Below are 17,543 nucleotides of genomic sequence, written 5' to 3' on the forward strand. Positions count from 1 at the left end.
GTCCCTTCCAGCCAATGAGATAAGCCGGACACACGACCCGGACAAAAAAAAGATTGCATGAGTAATAATGGGCTGTAGCTGATATGTAAATGATTAAGTATATCGCTATTTATTTCACGTTTATTTTAACCGGTGATCTTTTTATATAATTCAAAGGCTGACATTCTCGTATGATTGGTAACTTGGCTCATATCGCAAGGTTTTGCTTAGGAAACATGGCAGCAACAGCAGATCACTTCATGTATTTTGCTTTTGGAAGCAACTTGTTGAAGGAGAGACTTCAGCTGGCGAACCCCTCAGCAATATTTCATTGCACCGGCCGACTGAAGGTAATCAGGTCCGCAGCGCCCCCAGTAGGCAAGCTACTTTTAGTTTGGATATTTCGGACTCTTCTGGTGTAGCTAGTAGGAGATAACCAACAAGCAACATGGCGTTCTTTCATGGCGTTCAATAGCCCAACCGGCCGCATGATGACGCTATAATTCTACGCCCAAGGGTTCTCGTCCCGAGTAGTTCAATTACATGGAGTAAATTAATTCCCCCCAGTCTATATAAAGAATAGAATGACCTCGAATAGAAAATGAATACTATTGTCTTCACTCACACAGTGAAAAGGTGTTACAGAGTAGGCTATGTGACACATCCAAAAATGCATTGTCATAGTATTCTAACAGGGTCTCTCTTTCCCCCTCCTACCCTAAACCTCCCCAGCAGAACTACACATTGAACTTTGGTCTGTGGGGGGAGCACATTGATAACCATTGGCATGGAGGAGTAGCAACCATCGAGCAGAAAGAGGGGGGAGAGGTGTGGGGGGTGGTCTGGAGGATGAGCAACGACCACCTAGCCAGCCTGGACCAGTGAGTCACTCTCTCACACACACACACCAGTGAGTCACTCTCTCACACACACACACCAGTGAGTCACTCTCTCACACACACACACCAGTGAGTCACTCTCTCACACACACACACCAGTGAGTCACTCTCTCACACACACACACACCAGTGAGTCACTCTCTCACACACACACACACCAATGAGTCACTCTCTCTCACACACACACCAGTGAGTCACTCTCTCTCACACACACACCAGTGAGTCACTCTCTCACACATACACACCAGTGAGTCACTCTCTCACACACACACACCAGTGAGTCACTCTCTCACACACACACACACCAGTGAGTCACTCTCTCACACACACACACCAGTGAGTCACTCTCTCACACACACACACCAGTGAGTCACTCTCTCACACACACACACCAGTGAGTCACTCTCTCTCACACACACACCAGTGAGTCACTCTCTCACACACACACACCAGTGAGTCACTCTCTCTCACACACACACCAGTGAGTTACTCTCTCTCTCACACACACCAGTGAGTCACTCTCTCTCTCACACACACCAGTGAGTCTCATCTGATGGCAACATACATTCTATGGTCTTCATCCTGTACTTCACCTCATCCCTCCATGTTGTGTGTGTGTAGGCAGGAGGGGGTGGACATGGGTATGTACTTCCCCTTAGAGGTGACAGTGGAGACAGACAACGGGGCGCTGCTCTGTAGAACGTACCAGATGAACCGCTTCCACGCCTGTCCCCCCTCGCCACAATACAAACAGGTAAACACACATTGGACGCACACACGCCTGTTTTCCCTCACCACAATGCAAACAGGTACACACACATACACACAAGCCTGCCCCCCTCCCCGCAGTACAAGCAAGTGAAAGGAAATAACGTGTGTGGGTGTGTGTAGGTGGTGTGTTTAGGAGCCCAGCAGAACGGTCTACCAGTGCAGTACATGAGGAGACTAGAGGAGGTTCAGACCAACAACTACACCGGCCCTTCTATCCTGGACAAGATCTCACAGGTCATTAAGTAATTCTGATATTTTTTTCCACTAATTGGTCTTTTGATTTGGTGTTTTGACCAATCGGATCAGCTCTGAAAAGATCTGATATGATTAGTGGAAAAAATATCAGAATTGGGCTGCCTGTGTAAACGTAACCAGAATCCATCTGAAATGACAACCAATTGATCTCTGGTCAAAAGTAGTGCACTATATATAGGGTGCCAATTTGGACAAACACACAGACAGGCACCATAAAGACTAATGCATGTGATGTGGCTTTGGAGAGATTTGCTGACGAATGGTTCAATTGAAATGGAAAGGGGTCTTTGAGAGAAATGGGAGATGTTGTAATGTATTTGATAGATGTATACTGAACGAAATCAGTTACTTCAGAAATCAATTGATTTAATGTCAATTGTTATTCTTTGTTTCTTAAGAAACGTCTGAAGGATCTCTGCTCCCCAAACTGTATCTGGTCCAATTGTCTTTTCCACAAAACATACTTTTGTAGTCATTAATGACGTTGAACAGACAACTATGTATATACAGAATTTTCACCATAGTGTCCCAGTACAAATTCTGGAGTTTTATTTGTGCTTTAGTTTTTACTTAATTCAACAAATACAAACTTGTGCAAAATATATAACAAAGATGCTTGAGTAAATTAAAGGTGTGTTTTAAATCAAATGTTAACATTTATGCTGGATTTGCTGTATGCTACCTAGATTTTACACAACCACAGAAATAAAGCAATGAAACAACAGAAGATGTGATTTCATAATTGACATAAATGTGTGTAATTGAGACTCAAAATTAGCAGCATGTTTCAGTCACAGCGCGTACAATTGTCTAAATTCCCTCACTCCACAGCAGTACAGCTGATGATCAACAAACTCATTATTACATTGTCATACAGTAATATGAATCAATGAATGTATGCCCCCCCCCCATCCCAAATTCCACCCTATTCACTCAAATCTGAGAGGATTAGATCACTGGAGGTGACGGTCATGCTACCCTGCTCAGACGTTGCATGCTTCAACCAATGGTTGCGTGCCACGTCATCGACTGCAGTCGGGCACCAGAACTCTGCTCTTTTAGCAGTCCACCAACACTCTCAGAAGAGCCATAACCCATAATGGTCTCTAAATGTGCGTTTAAGTGTATATTCAAGTTATCCCGTTTAGTCTTTTAGCAAGTAAGTGAGGCAAACCAGTAGTGGTGTGGGGAAAATGTATACAGTTACACATCGTGATATTTTGGACGATATTATCAATATTTGACTCCAAGCTTTGATTTGTAAAAAATAAAAGATTTACAAATAATAATAATAATTGCTAGTACTAGTCAGCTGTACCTGCACCAGAACTCACATATTTTTCATCCTATAGCTTGTTCTCTGTCTTCTTTTTAAATACTGAGCCAACATGTTTTCAGCTCTTATTTCACCGAATGATCAAAACTCATTTTCACGCTCTCTCTTGTCTCTCTGCAGCAGACATATGGTGAGCAATATGTTTGGGACATCAAAACTAATTTTCATGCTCTCTCTTGTCTCTCTGCAGCAGACATATGCTGAGCAATATGTTTGGGACATCAAAACTAATTTTCATGCTCTCTTGTCTCTCTGCAGCAGACATATGCTGAGCAATATGTTTGGGACATCAAAACTAATTTTCATGCTCTCTCTTGTCTCTCTGCAGCAGACATATGCTGAGCAATATGTTTGGGACATCAAAACTAATTTTCATGCTCTCTTGTCTCTCTGCAGCAGACATATGCTGAGCAATATGTTTGGGACATCAAAACTAATTTTCATGCTCTCTCTTGTCTCTCTGCAGCAGACATATGCTGAGCAATATGTTTGGGACATCAAAACTAATTTTCATGCTCTCTCTTGTCTCTCTGCAGCAGACATATGCTGAGCAATATGTTTGGGACATCAAATCGCAATTAAAATCACAATACATATAGAATCGCAATTAAAATCACAATACATATAGAATCGCAATACATTATCGTATTGGCACCTACGTAGTTTATGAACCAACACTTGCACTCGACTCCCTCCCCCACCCCCATCTAGCTTTGACTTTGGGAAAAATGTACTTATCGGTGGAGGCTGGTGGGAGGAGCTATAGGTGGATGGGCTCATTGTAATGGCTGGAATGGAATTCATGGAAATGAGTCAAACACATGGTTTCCATATGTTTGATGTGTTTGATACTGTTCCATTTCAGCCATTACAATGAGCCCATCCTCCTCCTATAGCTCCTCCCACCAACCTCCACGGGTACCCACTATGCCTGTGATATGTGATTGTCCCACCTAGCTATTTTAAGATGAATGCAGTAACTGTAAGTCACTCTGGATAAGAATGTCTGCTAAATCAGGGGTTCCCAAACCTTTTCACTCAGGGCCCCACTTCCAGCAGTGGGGAATATCCCAAGCCTCCCCTGTGCGCACATATGCTACTTCTATTTCTATGGGCACAATCACTTTTGGTGATTCACACCCCTCTTGTTGGTGGAGAGAATTTTGTAGGTTTAAAGCTTATTTCATGCAATTCTACACATTTTGTCATGGTGCAAATACAATTGTTAGCTGACATGGGCTAGTTCTTCTGGACATTTCTGACAAGTTATAAATATCTCTCTAAGGTATGCAATGACTAACATGACAAGAGGACTGATGATGCACTGCCCAATTTCTAAATTGCACCGTGTGCATTCTACTATTACAACTTTCAAGAGTAGGTTTAAAGCTGGACTGAGACCCCCGCACCCACCCTGGAAACCACTGTGCTAAATGACTAAAAGTATCAAAAAAGAAACTTAAGTATCGTGATAATATCGTATGATGAGGTTCCTGGCAATTCCTAGCTCTGCTAAACTTCACAGGCTCGTGTCACTGGTCAGACATTGATAGGTAAAGTAGATTCACAGACCAGCAGGTCAGACACAGATCTAGATGAAGTAGATTCGTAGGCCAGCATGTCATGACGATGGGGATGAAGTAGATAGATGGTAGATATTCTGTGGGAATCTGAGCCCTTAGTCCAAGGGGTGCTCTGGACACAAACGATTCACCTCAAACCACTCGTCTATACACCTGAGAGAAAGAGAACGAGAGAGAGAGCGCGAGGGGGACACGAGTAAAGTAACAGCATCTTACTGTAGTCAGGTAGGTGTGCGTTTGTGTGTAGTTAACCTTTGTGGTATATACAGAGACAGGGGAGTCTAGAGATGGTGTGTTCCTGCTCCATCTCGTCTAGACAGATGGCACACTCCCCACTATCTTTCACCAGAACATCCTCTGGGACACAACACACACAAATCAATCATCATCCTGACATACCATGCTAGCCAATCAGAAGGCATCCTGAACCAGCAGGCCAAACAGGCAGACTAACAAGATTATTGGGCGTACACAGAGAGATATACAATCACACACTCACCGTTGTAGCGGAGTCGTGATTCGGTGAGACACATGATCAGATGGATCTCCATCACATCTGACGCCACAAACTTACTGCACACAGGACAGAGAAAGACTAGGAAACATGGAGCAGGACATGTCAGCACACAATCCATCCAACCAGACCTTTTTCTCGGTCTCATCACAAAGTGAGTGAGTGAGTGAGTGAGTGAGTGAGTGAGTGAGTGAGTGAGTGAGTGAGTGAGTAAAAATAGGTCAACCATGTGGTCATGTCTGCATAATGACCAAAGGTCAATTTATGATCACGATGACATTCATGGTTCCTTAAGAAAAGTTGAATAAGTTACAGACTGAGACACTCACTCTCCAGTACAAAACCTATATTTGTGTGTAGGTGTGTGAGACATGTGCCATGGAGGAAGTACATGCTCATCGGTGGCCTAATGTGCTCCTCTCGCCCCACAACAGAAGAGGGTGTACCGGTATGTGTATTTCACGGGGAGAAAGCACATTTGTTATATATCCTCTTCTTAACTGCCAAGTGAGAAGCTTTAGAACAACACACAGTTTTCTTGTTGTGGAATAAGATATCATGTCGACCAGTGTTTCCCAAACTTGGTCCTGGGAACCCCTCTGGGTACACATGTTGGTTTTTGCCCCAGCACTACACAGCTGATTCAAATAATCAACTCATCATCAAGCTTTGATTATTTGAATCAGCTTTGTAGTGCTGGGGCAAAAAACTAAACGTGCACCCAGAGGGAACCCTTGATGTAGACAGTCAGGACCTGAAAAACACGTACACACTTTAGCCTACCTCCCAGTAGGTGAGGGGACAGGTGAAGTGGTAGAGCGAATCATCATCTGGTGTTCTCCTCCTCTCTCCCCATCTGTCTCCTCCTGGTCCAGACTGCTGCCCCGGCCGCCATGTGGTATACTCATCCCTGTCTGGTAGACAGACACACTGAACGTCAAGATACTGGGCATGGATGTGAGTGAATCACACAGGTATAACTGCCCGGGGTTTTAACCTGTGTGCCACAACACTGTGTCAGCATCCTTAACTGAAGCCTTGGCATTAACTTGGGGAGCTAACACAAATCTTCAGGTCTCAGGCAGTACTCATCATGGAAGTATGTTTCCAAACCACTTTCATTACACACACCTGGTGGTAGGAGCTGGGTTGGGTCCCTCCGGTGTAGCGAATTCTGGGGCCGCCAGGACTGGCTGTGTATCTGAACCCTGGGGTACTGCTGCTTCCAGAGGGTTCAACAGGGCTAGAATACGCCCGGGTTCGACTCTCAGACACGGGGCTACTCTGCCTGACACCCATGGTGGCTCCTGTCCTATTCTAACTTCCCCAAGATATCAAGTCCTATAAGGCCTATAAAACAGAACAGTCCTAGAAAGTTCTCTTCTCTCATGAAGCCCATCAGGGACAGGTGTTGAAAATGGTCCTGCACAATGTGCAAAGTTTCAGATTGATGTTTAATCTATATATCAGTGTTTATATCATGTCACTATTCAAATAAACCATAAATAGCCTAGAAAAACCGCTGAAACTCGATGTCACAAGGGAGACATGACAGTGTCCAGTCCAGTAGTTGTGCCAAAACAGCCAAAGAAATAAAAGTGGCTTGAAAAGTCCAAAGTAAAATCAAATGGGATAACGGACTGATTCTCGACGGACAAAATTGACTGCCAAATCGTTTCATTCTTCATATGAAAGTTTATTGGTGCGTCGCGGCATCATTCCAATATTCTATGTGCTACGATCAAGGAGGTTTGCCGCAAAACAAGTCCCACACCGCGACACGTCCGACCACTTTAGTGACTATGTACGCACCTTCTCGACAATTCTCGATTACAGACTGTCGAAACGAAAGCAGCGTCACTATGATCTCGATCTGCTCTGCTGTAGTTTCGTCTGCTGACTGCGATTGTTGACAGGAGCTAAGCAATGGTCGACTTCGTTTTGAATGGCCCGGTCTCCTAGATGAGTGGAGATTTAGCTTAAAGACCAATGGAATGGTCTAACATGTACAAACTCCGCCCAACCAGGACACCGGCCCATGCAAAAGGTTTGCCCTAATGCCTTCCTTCTTCTCTCTCTGTGTGTGTGTGTGGTCAAGTGTCATCAAGCCCATGAACAACAGCAAAAGTTGCATGGACACAGATTAGGCTACAGACATAGCAGATGTTTATAAAAAGCCAGGCAGATATATAATTGTCATACTTAATATAGATGTGTTTTATGTACATCATATTTGGATATCAAAAACGCAGTCAGACTCACTGCTCCTCCACACATTTGTTTTATTGAATACCTTCACACACACTGGAGGACAGAACATAAAAACACACATTAGCATGACAAACATTCAGTTAAATAATGTAACTAAAAATGATGTTCATAAGTAAAGACTTAAAAGCATTCGGAGAGAGACTTACATCTATCGTAGTTGCCATGTTCAGAGAGAGTAACAAGTGTAGGCCTAGTTTAGTAAGGTGGAAGAAGGCTGCTTGCAGGTAGACGTTGCCTGTAGACACAGATCTAGGAACAGTTTCCTTTCTCCAATCCCAATAACGGGGGAAAATGACCTCGGATCAGTGTCTAAACACAACTTCATCCTACTCCTTCAGGTCCGTGGGGATAGTAAAAGCGTAGCAGTGCACTGATGGTGTTGACACACACACACACACACACACACACACACACACACACACACACACACACACACACACACACACACACACACACACACACACACACACACACACACACACACACACACACACACACACACACACACACACACACACACGATGAAATAAACACACAGATACAGCAGCTCTTGGCCAACTTCACAGCAGTACATAAGGGACAGTTTCTAACATAGGATTACATTTCTGCTCTATTCCTCCCTCTATTTTCACCGCTAACATTTTTACAAGGTCACAACAATGTGCTGGTTTGGCATTGTGTGGTACAGTGGATGGTTCCAGTCAGGTGTTACATGGTTGACAGTGACAGTGCTCTGCTATGTCTGGGTGGCCAGGCTGGGGAGGGAGTATGTTGTTGCTGCTAGACTAGTTGATTGTTTGTCTTCAGGTGGATATGCTTAGCAAGGTTGGAGAGCGTCATGCTTATCATGCTATAAACTATAGTAATGTTGTAGCCTGCTGTATGAATGACATTAATAATAATGTTGTATGACACAGCTGTGTGTGTGTGTGTGTGTGTGTGTGTGTGTGTGTGTGTGTGTGTGTGTGTGTGTGTGTGCGTGTGTGCGTGTGCGTGTGCGTGTGCGTGTGTGAGCGTGCGTGTGACATGAGAAGGAGTGCAATATCTGGAGAGAAAAGCTTTTGATAAGTTAAAGAACGCAATGGTACATTTCAGCAGGCTGGCTGTCCGGCTGGCTGTCCTCTGTGTGTGTGTGTGTGTGTGTGTGTGTGTGTGTGTGTGTGTGTGTGTGTGTGTGTGTGTGTGTGTGTGTGTGTGTGTGTGTGTGTGTGTGTGTGTGTGTGTGTGTGTGTGTGTGTGTGTGTGTGTGTGTGTGTGTGTGTGTGTGTGTGTACATTATGAATCCGAGTATACATTATGACTTTGTATAGTCGCTACAGGGTTGTTGGGCCTGTGTATTGATGCAGGGGATGAAACCAGAGGTGTGGATAATTATTGTGGCCCGGTCGGACACCTCTTCTGTAGGCATCACTGCTGGCTGACTCCCATCTGCTGGTGGTCCGGCTCTGGTTCCTCCTCCACGCCTGCATGGTACTGCTCAAACGTCTCATCATCTATGTCTGGTAGACCCAGCAACTAGAGAGAGAGAGAGAGAGGGAGAGTGAGAAAGAAAGAGAGAGTGGGAGAAAAGGGGAGAGAGAGAAGGAGAAAAGGGGAGAGAGAGAGAAGGAGAAGAGTAGACCGAGATGAGGGAGAGGATGACATTTAACAGTTGTTATGTTCTTTTCTTTAGGCGTAGTCTAGTTGTTTTATTAAATAGCATTAGGCTACTTACAGGTCTAAAGGAAGTGAAGACTTTGTCCAGGACCTCTAGCAGTGTTTTCTTCCCGCAGGAGGAGATGTAGTCCTGGGCTAGCTGTAGGAACGGCAGGCAGTCCTCACTCTCACTCCATACATGCTGTAGACGTACACACACACACACCACACACACCACACACACCACACACACCACACACACACACACACACACACACACACACACACACACACACACACACACACACACACACACACACACACACACACACACACACACACACACACACACACACACACACACGTTATTGACCTAACCCATGTACCCACATTGCACATTATCACTGTAATACTGTGCTAATGTCAAAGGTGTATATACACTGCTCAAACAAATAAAAGGGAACACTTAAACAACACAATGTAACTCCAAGTCAATCACATTTCTGTGAAATCAAACTGTCCACTTAGGAAGCAACACAATTGCACATGCTGTTGTGCAAATGGAATAGACAACAGGTGGAAATTATAGGCAATTAGCAAGACACCCCCAATAAAGGAGTGGTTCTGCAGGTGGGGACCACAGACCACTTCTCAGTACCTATGCTTCCTGGCTGATGTTTTGGTCACTTTTGAATGCTGGCGGTGCTTTCACTCTTGTGGTAGCATGAGGCGGAGTCTACAACCCACACAAGTGGCTCAGGTAGTGCAGCTCATCCAGGATGGAACATCAATGCGAGCTGTGACAAGAAGGTTTGCTGTGTCTGTCAGCGTAGTGTCCAGAGAATGGAGGCGCTACCTGGAGACAGGCCAGTACATCAGGAGACGTGGAGGAGGCCGTAGGAGGGCAACAACCCAGCAGCAGGACCGCTACCTCCGCCTTTGTGCAAGGAGGAGCAGGAGGAGCACTGCCAGAGCCCTGCAAAATGACCTCCAGCAGGCCACAAATGTGCATGTGTCTGCTCAAACGGTCAGAAACAGACTCCATGAGGGTGGTATGAGGGCCCGACGTCCACAGGTGGGGGTTGTGCTTGCAGCCCAACACCGTGCAGGACGTTTGGCATTTGCCAGAGAACACCAAGATTGGCAAATTCGCCACTGGTGCCCTGTGCTCTTCACAGATGAAAGCAGGTTCACACTGAGCACATGTGACAGATGTGGCAGTCTGGAGATGCCGTGGAGGATGTTCTGCTGCCTGCAACATCATCCAGCATGACCGGTTTGGCGGTGAGTCAGTCATGGTGTGGGGTGGCATTTCTTTGGGGGGCCGCACAGCCCTCCATGTGCTCGCCAGAGGTAGCCTGACTGCCATTAGGTACCGAGATGAGATCCTCAGACCCCTTGTGAGACCATATGCTGGTGCGGTTGGCCCTGGGTTCCTCCTTATGCAAGACAATGCTAGACCTCATGTGGCTGGGGTGTGTCAGCAGTTCCTGCAAGAGGAAGGCATTGATGCTATGGACTGGCCCGCCCGTTCCCCAGACCTGAATCCAATTGAGCACATCTGGGACATCATGTCTCGCTCCATCCACCAACGCCACGTTGCACCACAGACTGTCCAGGAGTTGGCGGATGCTTTAGTCCAGGTCTGGGAGGAGATCCCTCAGGAGACCATCGGCCACCTCATCAGGAGCATGCCCAGGCGTTGTAGGGAGGTCATACAGGCACGTGGAGGCCACACACACTACTGAGCCTCATTTTGACTTGTTTTAAGGACATTACATCAAAGTTGGATCAGCCTGTAGTGTGGTTTTCAACTTTAATTTTGAGTGTGACTCCAAATCCAGACCCCCATGGGTTGATAAATTTGATTCCCATTTATAATTTTTGTGTGATGTTGTTGTCAGCACATTCATCTATGTGGAGAAAAAAGTATTTAATAAGAATATTTCATTCATTCAGATCTAGGATGTGTTATTTTAGTGTTCCCTTTATTTTTTTGAGCAGTGTATATATACACAGTGGGGCAAAAAAGTATTTAGTCAGCCACCAATTATGCAAGTTCTTCCACTTAAAAAGATGAGAGCGGCCTATAATTTTCATCATAGGTACACTTCAACTATGACAGACAAAATGAGAAGAAAAAAATCCAGAAAATCACATTGTAGGATTTTTAATGAATTTATTTGCAAATTATGGTGGAAAATAAGTATTTGGTCATTAACAAAAGTTTATCTCAATACTTTGTTATATACCCTTTGTTGGCAATGACAGAGGTCAAACGTTTTCTGTAAGTCTTCACAAGGTTTTCACACACTGTTGCTGGTATTTTGGCCCATTCCTCCATGCCGATCTCCTCTAGAGCAGTGATGTTTTGGGGCTGTTGCTGGGCTACACGGACTTTCAACTCCCTCCAAAGATTTTCTATGGGATTGAGATCTGGAGACTGGCTAGGCCACTCCAGGACCTTGAAATGCTTCTTACGAAGCCACTGCTTCATTGCCCGGGCGGTGTGTTCGGGATCATTGTCATGCTGAAAGACCTAGCCATGTTTCATCTTCAATGTCCTTGCTGATGGAGGTTTTCACTCAAAATCTCATGATACATGGCCCCATTCATTTTTTCCTTTACACGGATCGGTCGTCCTGGTCCCTTTGCAGGAAAACAGCCCCAAAGCATGATATTTCCCCCCCCATGCTTCACAGTAGGTATGGTGTTCTTTGGATGCAACTCAGCATTCTTTGTCCTCCAAACACGATGAGTTGAGTTTTTACCAAAAAGTTATATTTTTGTTTCATCTGACTGTATGACATTCTCCCAATCTTCTTCTGGATCATCCAAATGCTCTCTAGCAAACTTCAGATGGGCCTGGACATGTACTGGCTTAAGCAGGGGGACACGTCTGGCACTGCAGGATTTGAATGCCTGGCGGCGTAGTGTGTTACTGATGGTAGGCATTGTTACTTTGGTCCCAGCTCTCTGCAGGTCATTCACTAGGTCCTCCAGTGTGGTTCTGGGATTTTTGCTCACCGTTCTTGTGATCATTTTGACCCCACGGGGTGAGATCTTGCGTGGAGCCCCAGATCGAGGGAGATTATCAGTGGTCTTGTATGTCTTCCATTTCCTAATAATTGCTCCCACAGTTGATTTATTCAATCCAAGCTGCTTACCTATTGCAGATTCAGTCTTCCCAGCCTGGTGCAGGTCTACAATTTTGTTTCTAGTGTCCTTTGACAGCTCTTTGGTCTTGGCCATAGTGGAGTTTGGAGTGTGACTGTTTGAGGTTGTGGACAGGAGTCTTTTATACTGATAACAAGTTAAAAGAGGTGCCATTAGTACAGGTAATGAGTAGAGGTCAGAGGAGCCTCTTAAAGAAGAAGTTACAGGTCTGTGACAGCCAGAAATCTTGCTTGTTTGTAGGTGACCAAATATTTATTTTCCACCATAATTTGCAAATGAATTCATTAAAAATCCTACAAATAAATTAATTAAAAATCCTACATTTTTCTAATTTTGTCTGTCATAGTTGAAGTGTACCTATGATGAAAATTACAGGCCTCTCTCATCTTTTTAACTGGGAGAACTTGCACAATTGGTGGCTGACTAAATAGTTTTTTGCCCCTCTGTACACATGGTAGATACACTGAGTTTTATATGAGGTCAGAGTACAGCTAGTAGAAGTAGAACCTAGAGATTAGAGAGCGAGATAACACAGACATTCAAGGACAGGAGATCATGTAGGAGTGTTACTAGAACAACTACTGCTGTAGTTAAGCACACACACACACACGCACGCACACACACACAGAACCTTAAGATACTGGACATGGACGTGAGTGAATCAAACAGGTATAACTGACTGGGGTTTGAATCTGTGTGCCACAAAACTGTGTTAGCCTACTGAACTTAAAGCCTTGGCACTCCCATGAGCTCTCCAGGGATTGGCCAACCCTAAACAGTGTCCCCCTGTGACCGAGAGGGAGCGGTGCATTCACTATGTGTGTGTGTCTCCCCCTGCTGATAGCAGTATTGATTGGCATGGTAACAGGATCTAATCTGCCAGCCAGAGAGAGAGAGAGGTACCGTATTTCACTGCAGACTGGTACTGCCAGTGTCTGCCCTTGGGACTACCCAGCACTGTGCCTGTGTGTGGGTTGGTTCTTCTATCCTTGTGGGGACCTAAAATCCCCAAAAGTTCCCACAAGGACAGGAAAACAAGGTAAATTTGCCTTTGTGGGGACATTTCCCAAAGAAGGATATTTTAAATTTAGGGGTTAGGTTTAGAGTTACAATTGGGGTTAATGTTAGAATTAGGGTTAGGTTAAGGGGTTACGTTTATGGATAGGGAAAATAGGATTTGGAATGGAAATACATTTTAGGTCCCCAGGAGGATAGAGGAACAAAACAGTTTGTGTGTGTGTGAGAGAGTGAATCAGAGAGGCAGAGAAAGTGGCAGAGATGGTGGGGATAGGACCTAGTGCAGTAAACAGACTAGAGACCAAACAGGCCTACATGAGAAAACACATCTGCATCATACAGGAGCTCTCTAGTCCCCACTCTACATCAGCTGGCCAGAGGGCGCGGACACCACAGTTCTCCTGGCGCGGCGCCCGGCAGTAAATAGATTATGTCAGCAGTCGCAGCGATTGTGAGGCCAATAGGGACTCAGGGCCGTGCATCCCTCCATAGGCAACTTGCAGTAATACCTCATGTTGTATACATTTGCTATGTAAATATGTAATGCACATACAGAGTCACTCAGCGGACAAAACAACAACATCACTGTTATTGCAGGCCTGTGTCTATATGCGCAGGACAAGCGGCATGCCCATAGCAGCTCAATGCGGTTTATTATCCCAACTGTTTGCAGATAAAAGAGGTCGCGGCATATTATGCGGCCAAAACAACATGCGCGCCAGGCGTGCTATAGTCCGGTGCACCAAATCAAACTGCAGTGACATCATTCCCGTTGCGCACACACACACTGCGCCGGGGGACCCGAGAAGCAAACCCCAAAACACTGCAACCACACAAACGCATACACGAACACACACACACTTACGAAATTCTCGGTCCCTCCCGTCATGTTATCGGGACAAAGGACATAGAAGGAGATTCCCGGTTCTGCGTAGAAGTCCAGTCTCCTCTCATCATCCTCCTCCGCAAAGATCAGATCGAACGGAACAGACGAACACCATTTCTCCGCCACCTCCACCAGCTGCTTAAACTCCATCCTCTCTCTCTCTCTCTCTCTCTCTCTCTCTCTCTCTCTCTCTCTCTCTCTCTCTTTGCCCTCCTCTCTCTTAGTCCTGGTGGTCTGGTCTGTGGGGGTCCGGGGCGCCTGTATAGACTATTCTGTTGTCTCGTGCCCTCCTATTGATGCTGCTGTCTCTCGGTAAATAAAAACAGCTGACCGGACAGACAGCTGTAGCCTGCAGTTTCCCCTAACGCGCCATGCGCGTGGTGAGAGAGACAATGTCTTTTCACTATCGCATTACACTGGCTTCACGGTATTCGGTAACAATAAGGTGTTTTCTCAAACCCTCATCCTTTCATTAGTCCATTAACCGATGAGATCAGCAGGGAGCAGTCCGTTCTGGGGTCGCATACATACGTTACGCACGCGTTGTGGAACGTTACGCCCATTAACGATTCAACGCAATGACGACAGGCTGAGACGCGGCACACTGCTGTCATCGATAAATTCCGTGCCTCCATACGAAATTATTGTTTCGTTCTCAACAAGCAGCCAGAGACTAACGTTCAAGACTATAAATGGGAATAGAGTGTCATTTCACATGTATTCCCTATTTAAAGTAATGTTATTCTACATAGAGCAGTAGGCCTATATGCCTAATCGTATTATATAGGCACTGTCTAGAAATGTTATATAATAGTAAGCGTAATCACACGTGGGCTTAAAGCTGCAGCCTAGGCCTAGCCTATTTATTGCAATGACACTAGGCTAACTCCATTTACCAATGATTTATACTGAAGTTTATTTCTACAACTGTCTTCATTCCAACATGAATGAATGAGGCATGCTTTTCAGTTCACACACCTTAGGTAAAGATAATGTGGGCGTGTACTGTCTAGGCTACAATAAATACAAACTATACCGTGTGTAGGCTTGCTGACGGATGTCCAGAGGTCCGCTAGGTGGTAGCAGCACCCTATCTAGATTGTCCCTCTGGTGAAATGAGCCATTGGACCCCTTTCATACAATGATCACATAGACATGGCAGCCTGAAACCTATACTCTATATATGCTATACACACCGTAGACAGAACATTGAGAGAACATTGTGATCCCTCATGTTTGTGTGTGTGTGTGTGTGGTACATTTTCCAGTGGTGGAAAATGTACCCAATTGTCATACTTGAGTAAAAGTAAAGATACCTTAATATAAAATGACTCCAGTAGAAGTGAAAGTCAAGTAAAGTACTACTTGAGCGAGGCGGTCCTTCCCACCCCTTGACCACACTGTGCCATTCCAGTGAGTGTGTTTGGAGGGCAGGAACTTTATACAAAGTTATCTCTCTCTCTTCTCTCTCATCTTCTCTCTCTCACAGCTGCTTATAAACCTGATCACAAAACTTGTTTACCCTGAACTTGTACTGAACATACCTTTCTTATTCAGTATGAGGTTATTCATGACTTCTACATGATAACACAACACGTCAGTATGACTATGACAATACATTGAGTGCAGTCCTTTCACCTTCTCTGTGCTCTCTTTTATCCTCTCGCACCTGCTTCTACATTCAACTTAATGGTCAGAAACGGGCACACTATCCCCAATTCCCATTTGATCTAATCTCTCGCCACAGCTCCCTCTCTCTCAATATCAATTTCAATTTAAGGGCTTTATTGGCATGGGAAACACATGTTAACTTTGCCAAAGCAAGTGAAATAGATAATAAAGAAAATTGAAATAAACAATAAAAATTAACAGTAAACATTACACTCACAGAAGTTCCAAAAGAATAAAGACATTTCAAATGTCATACCTTGTAGATATACAGTGTTGTAACGATGTGAAAATAGTTAAAGTACAAAAGGGCAAATAAATACAAATACATTTGGGTTGTATTTACAGTGGTGTTTGTTCTTCACTGGTTGCCCTTTTCTTGTGGCAACATGTCACAAATCTTGCTGCTGTGATGTCACACTGTGGTATTTCACCCTGTAGATATGGGAGTTTATCAAAATTCTTAGTTTCCACCTCATTTTGTGGGCAGTGTGCATGTAGCCTGTCTTCTCTTGAGAGCCAGGTCTGCCTACGGCAGCCTTTTTCAGTTGCAAGGCTATGCTCACTGAGTCTGTACATAGTCAACGCTTTCCTTAAGTTTGGTTCAGTCACAGTGGTCAAGTATTCTGCCACTGTGTACTCTCTGTTTAGGGCCAAATTGCATTCTAGTTTGCTCTGTGTTTTTGTTCATTCTTTCCAATGTGCCAAATAATTATCTTTTTGTTTTCTCATGATTTGGTTGGATCTAATTGTGTTGCTGTCCTGGGGCTCTTTGGGGTCTGTTTCTGTTTGTGAACAGAGTCCCAGGACCAGCTTTCTTAGGGGACTCTTCTGCAGGTTATGTAGGTGATGGCTTTGTTATGGGAAGTTTGGGAATCGCTTCCTTTTAGGTGGTTGTAGAATTTAACATATCTTTTCTGGATTTTGATCATTAGTGAGTATCGGCTTAATTCTGTTCTGCATGCAATATTTGGTGTTTTACATTGTACACGGGGGATATTTTTGCAGAATTCTGCATGCACAGTCTCAATTTGGTGTTTGTCCCATTTTGTGAATTCTTGGTTGGTGAGCGGACCCCAGAACTCACAATCATAAAGTGCAATGGGTTCTATAACTGATTCAAGTATTTTTAGCCAGATCCTAATTGGTATGTCTAATTTTCTGTTCCCTTTGATGGCATAGAAGATCCTTCTTGCCTTGTCTCTCAGCTCATTCACAGCTTTGTAGACAGTTGACTTCAGATTCTAGTAGGGTGAGGCCGGGTGCTGCAGACAGTTCTATTGCCCTAGCAAATTCATTGATATATGTGTTGAAGAGGGTGGGGCTTAAGCTGCATCCTTGTCTCACCCCATGGCCCCGTGGAAAGAAATGTGTGTTTTTTGCCACTCTTGTTGTTTGTGTACATGGATTTTAATAATGTTGTATGTTTTTCCCTCAACACCATTTTTCATCAATTTGTATAGCAGACCCTCATGCCAAATTTAGTCAAAAGCTTTTTTAAATTCAACAATGCATGAGAAGACTTTGCCTTTGTTTTGTTTGTTTGTAAAGT

At 44.6% G+C, this 17,543-nt stretch overlaps 3 protein-coding genes across 6 annotated transcripts; 1 reads left to right on the forward strand and 2 right to left on the reverse strand.

The window, feature by feature from the left end:
* ggcta (gamma-glutamylcyclotransferase a) lies at positions 1 to 2,631 on the forward strand. Of its 2 annotated transcripts, none has more exons than XM_046327596.1 (4): positions 1 to 329; positions 712 to 860; positions 1,500 to 1,632; positions 1,770 to 2,631. In XM_046327596.1, the coding sequence occupies exons 1-4, from the start codon at positions 171 to 173 to the stop codon at positions 1,893 to 1,895; spliced, it is 567 nt and encodes a 188-aa protein (XP_046183552.1). In that variant the 5' UTR covers positions 1 to 170; the 3' UTR covers positions 1,896 to 2,631. The 2 variants fall into 2 exon arrangements, with proteins under 2 accessions (XP_046183552.1, XP_046183553.1); XM_046327597.1 differs by having other exon boundaries at positions 3 to 329; positions 715 to 860.
* Positions 2,632 to 4,132: 1,501 nt separating this feature from the next.
* LOC124013327 (E3 ubiquitin-protein ligase znrf2-like) lies at positions 4,133 to 7,306 on the reverse strand. 3 transcript variants are annotated; one of them, XM_046327599.1, is made up of 5 exons: positions 6,469 to 7,306; positions 6,121 to 6,251; positions 5,323 to 5,396; positions 5,076 to 5,180; positions 4,133 to 4,976 (listed from the first exon to the last, which is right to left on the reverse strand). In XM_046327599.1, exons 1-5 carry the CDS (start codon positions 6,634 to 6,636, stop codon positions 4,969 to 4,971), a joined length of 486 nt encoding a protein of 161 aa, XP_046183555.1. In that variant the 5' UTR covers positions 6,637 to 7,306; the 3' UTR covers positions 4,133 to 4,968. The 3 variants fall into 3 exon arrangements, 2 of the variants coding, with proteins under 2 accessions (XP_046183555.1, XP_046183556.1); XR_006834848.1 differs by lacking the exon at positions 5,076 to 5,180 and having other exon boundaries at positions 5,323 to 5,418; XM_046327600.1 differs by lacking the exon at positions 5,076 to 5,180 and having other exon boundaries at positions 6,469 to 7,303.
* A 296-nt stretch (positions 7,307 to 7,602) lies between these two features.
* On the reverse strand, positions 7,603 to 14,873 carry mturn (maturin, neural progenitor differentiation regulator homolog (Xenopus)). Its single transcript, XM_046326573.1, has 3 exons — positions 14,303 to 14,873; positions 9,323 to 9,445; positions 7,603 to 9,123 (listed from the first exon to the last, which is right to left on the reverse strand). The coding sequence occupies exons 1-3, from the start codon at positions 14,471 to 14,473 to the stop codon at positions 9,016 to 9,018; spliced, it is 402 nt and encodes a 133-aa protein (XP_046182529.1). The 5' UTR covers positions 14,474 to 14,873; the 3' UTR covers positions 7,603 to 9,015.
* Positions 14,874 to 17,543: the final 2,670 nt, after the last annotated feature.

The sequence above is a fragment of the Oncorhynchus gorbuscha genome, linkage group LG24 (assembly GCF_021184085.1).
Source record: "Oncorhynchus gorbuscha isolate QuinsamMale2020 ecotype Even-year linkage group LG24, OgorEven_v1.0, whole genome shotgun sequence".
Taxonomy (NCBI): Eukaryota; Metazoa; Chordata; class Actinopteri; order Salmoniformes; family Salmonidae; genus Oncorhynchus; species Oncorhynchus gorbuscha.

Excerpts from the sequence above, each read along its gene's own strand:
- mturn (XM_046326573.1), bottom strand. The coding sequence starts at position 14,473 with ATGGAGTTTAAGCAGCTGGTGGAGGTGGCGGAGAAATGGTGTTCGTCT. Across the intron at positions 9,446-14,302 it reads CGGGAGGGACCGAGAATTTC|CATGTATGGAGTGAGAGTGA; the intron begins GTAAGTGTGTGT and ends GTACGTCTACAG. Across the intron at positions 9,124-9,322 it reads TCTTCACTTCCTTTAGACCT|TTGCTGGGTCTACCAGACAT; the intron begins GTAAGTAGCCTA and ends CTCTCTCTCTAG.
- ggcta (XM_046327596.1), top strand. The coding sequence starts at position 171 with ATGATTGGTAACTTGGCTCATATCGCAAGGTTTTGCTTAGGAAACATG. Across the intron at positions 330-711 it reads ATTGCACCGGCCGACTGAAG|CAGAACTACACATTGAACTT; the intron begins GTAATCAGGTCC and ends AAACCTCCCCAG. Across the intron at positions 1,633-1,769 it reads CCTCGCCACAATACAAACAG|GTGGTGTGTTTAGGAGCCCA; the intron begins GTAAACACACAT and ends GGGTGTGTGTAG.
- LOC124013327 (XM_046327599.1), bottom strand. The coding sequence starts at position 6,636 with ATGGGTGTCAGGCAGAGTAGCCCCGTGTCTGAGAGTCGAACCCGGGCG. Across the intron at positions 5,397-6,120 it reads GTCCCCTCACCTACTGGGAG|TAAGTTTGTGGCGTCAGATG; the intron begins GTAGGCTAAAGT and ends TCCTGTGTGCAG. Across the intron at positions 5,181-5,322 it reads ATCACGACTCCGCTACAACG|AGGATGTTCTGGTGAAAGAT; the intron begins GTGAGTGTGTGA and ends GTTGTGTCCCAG.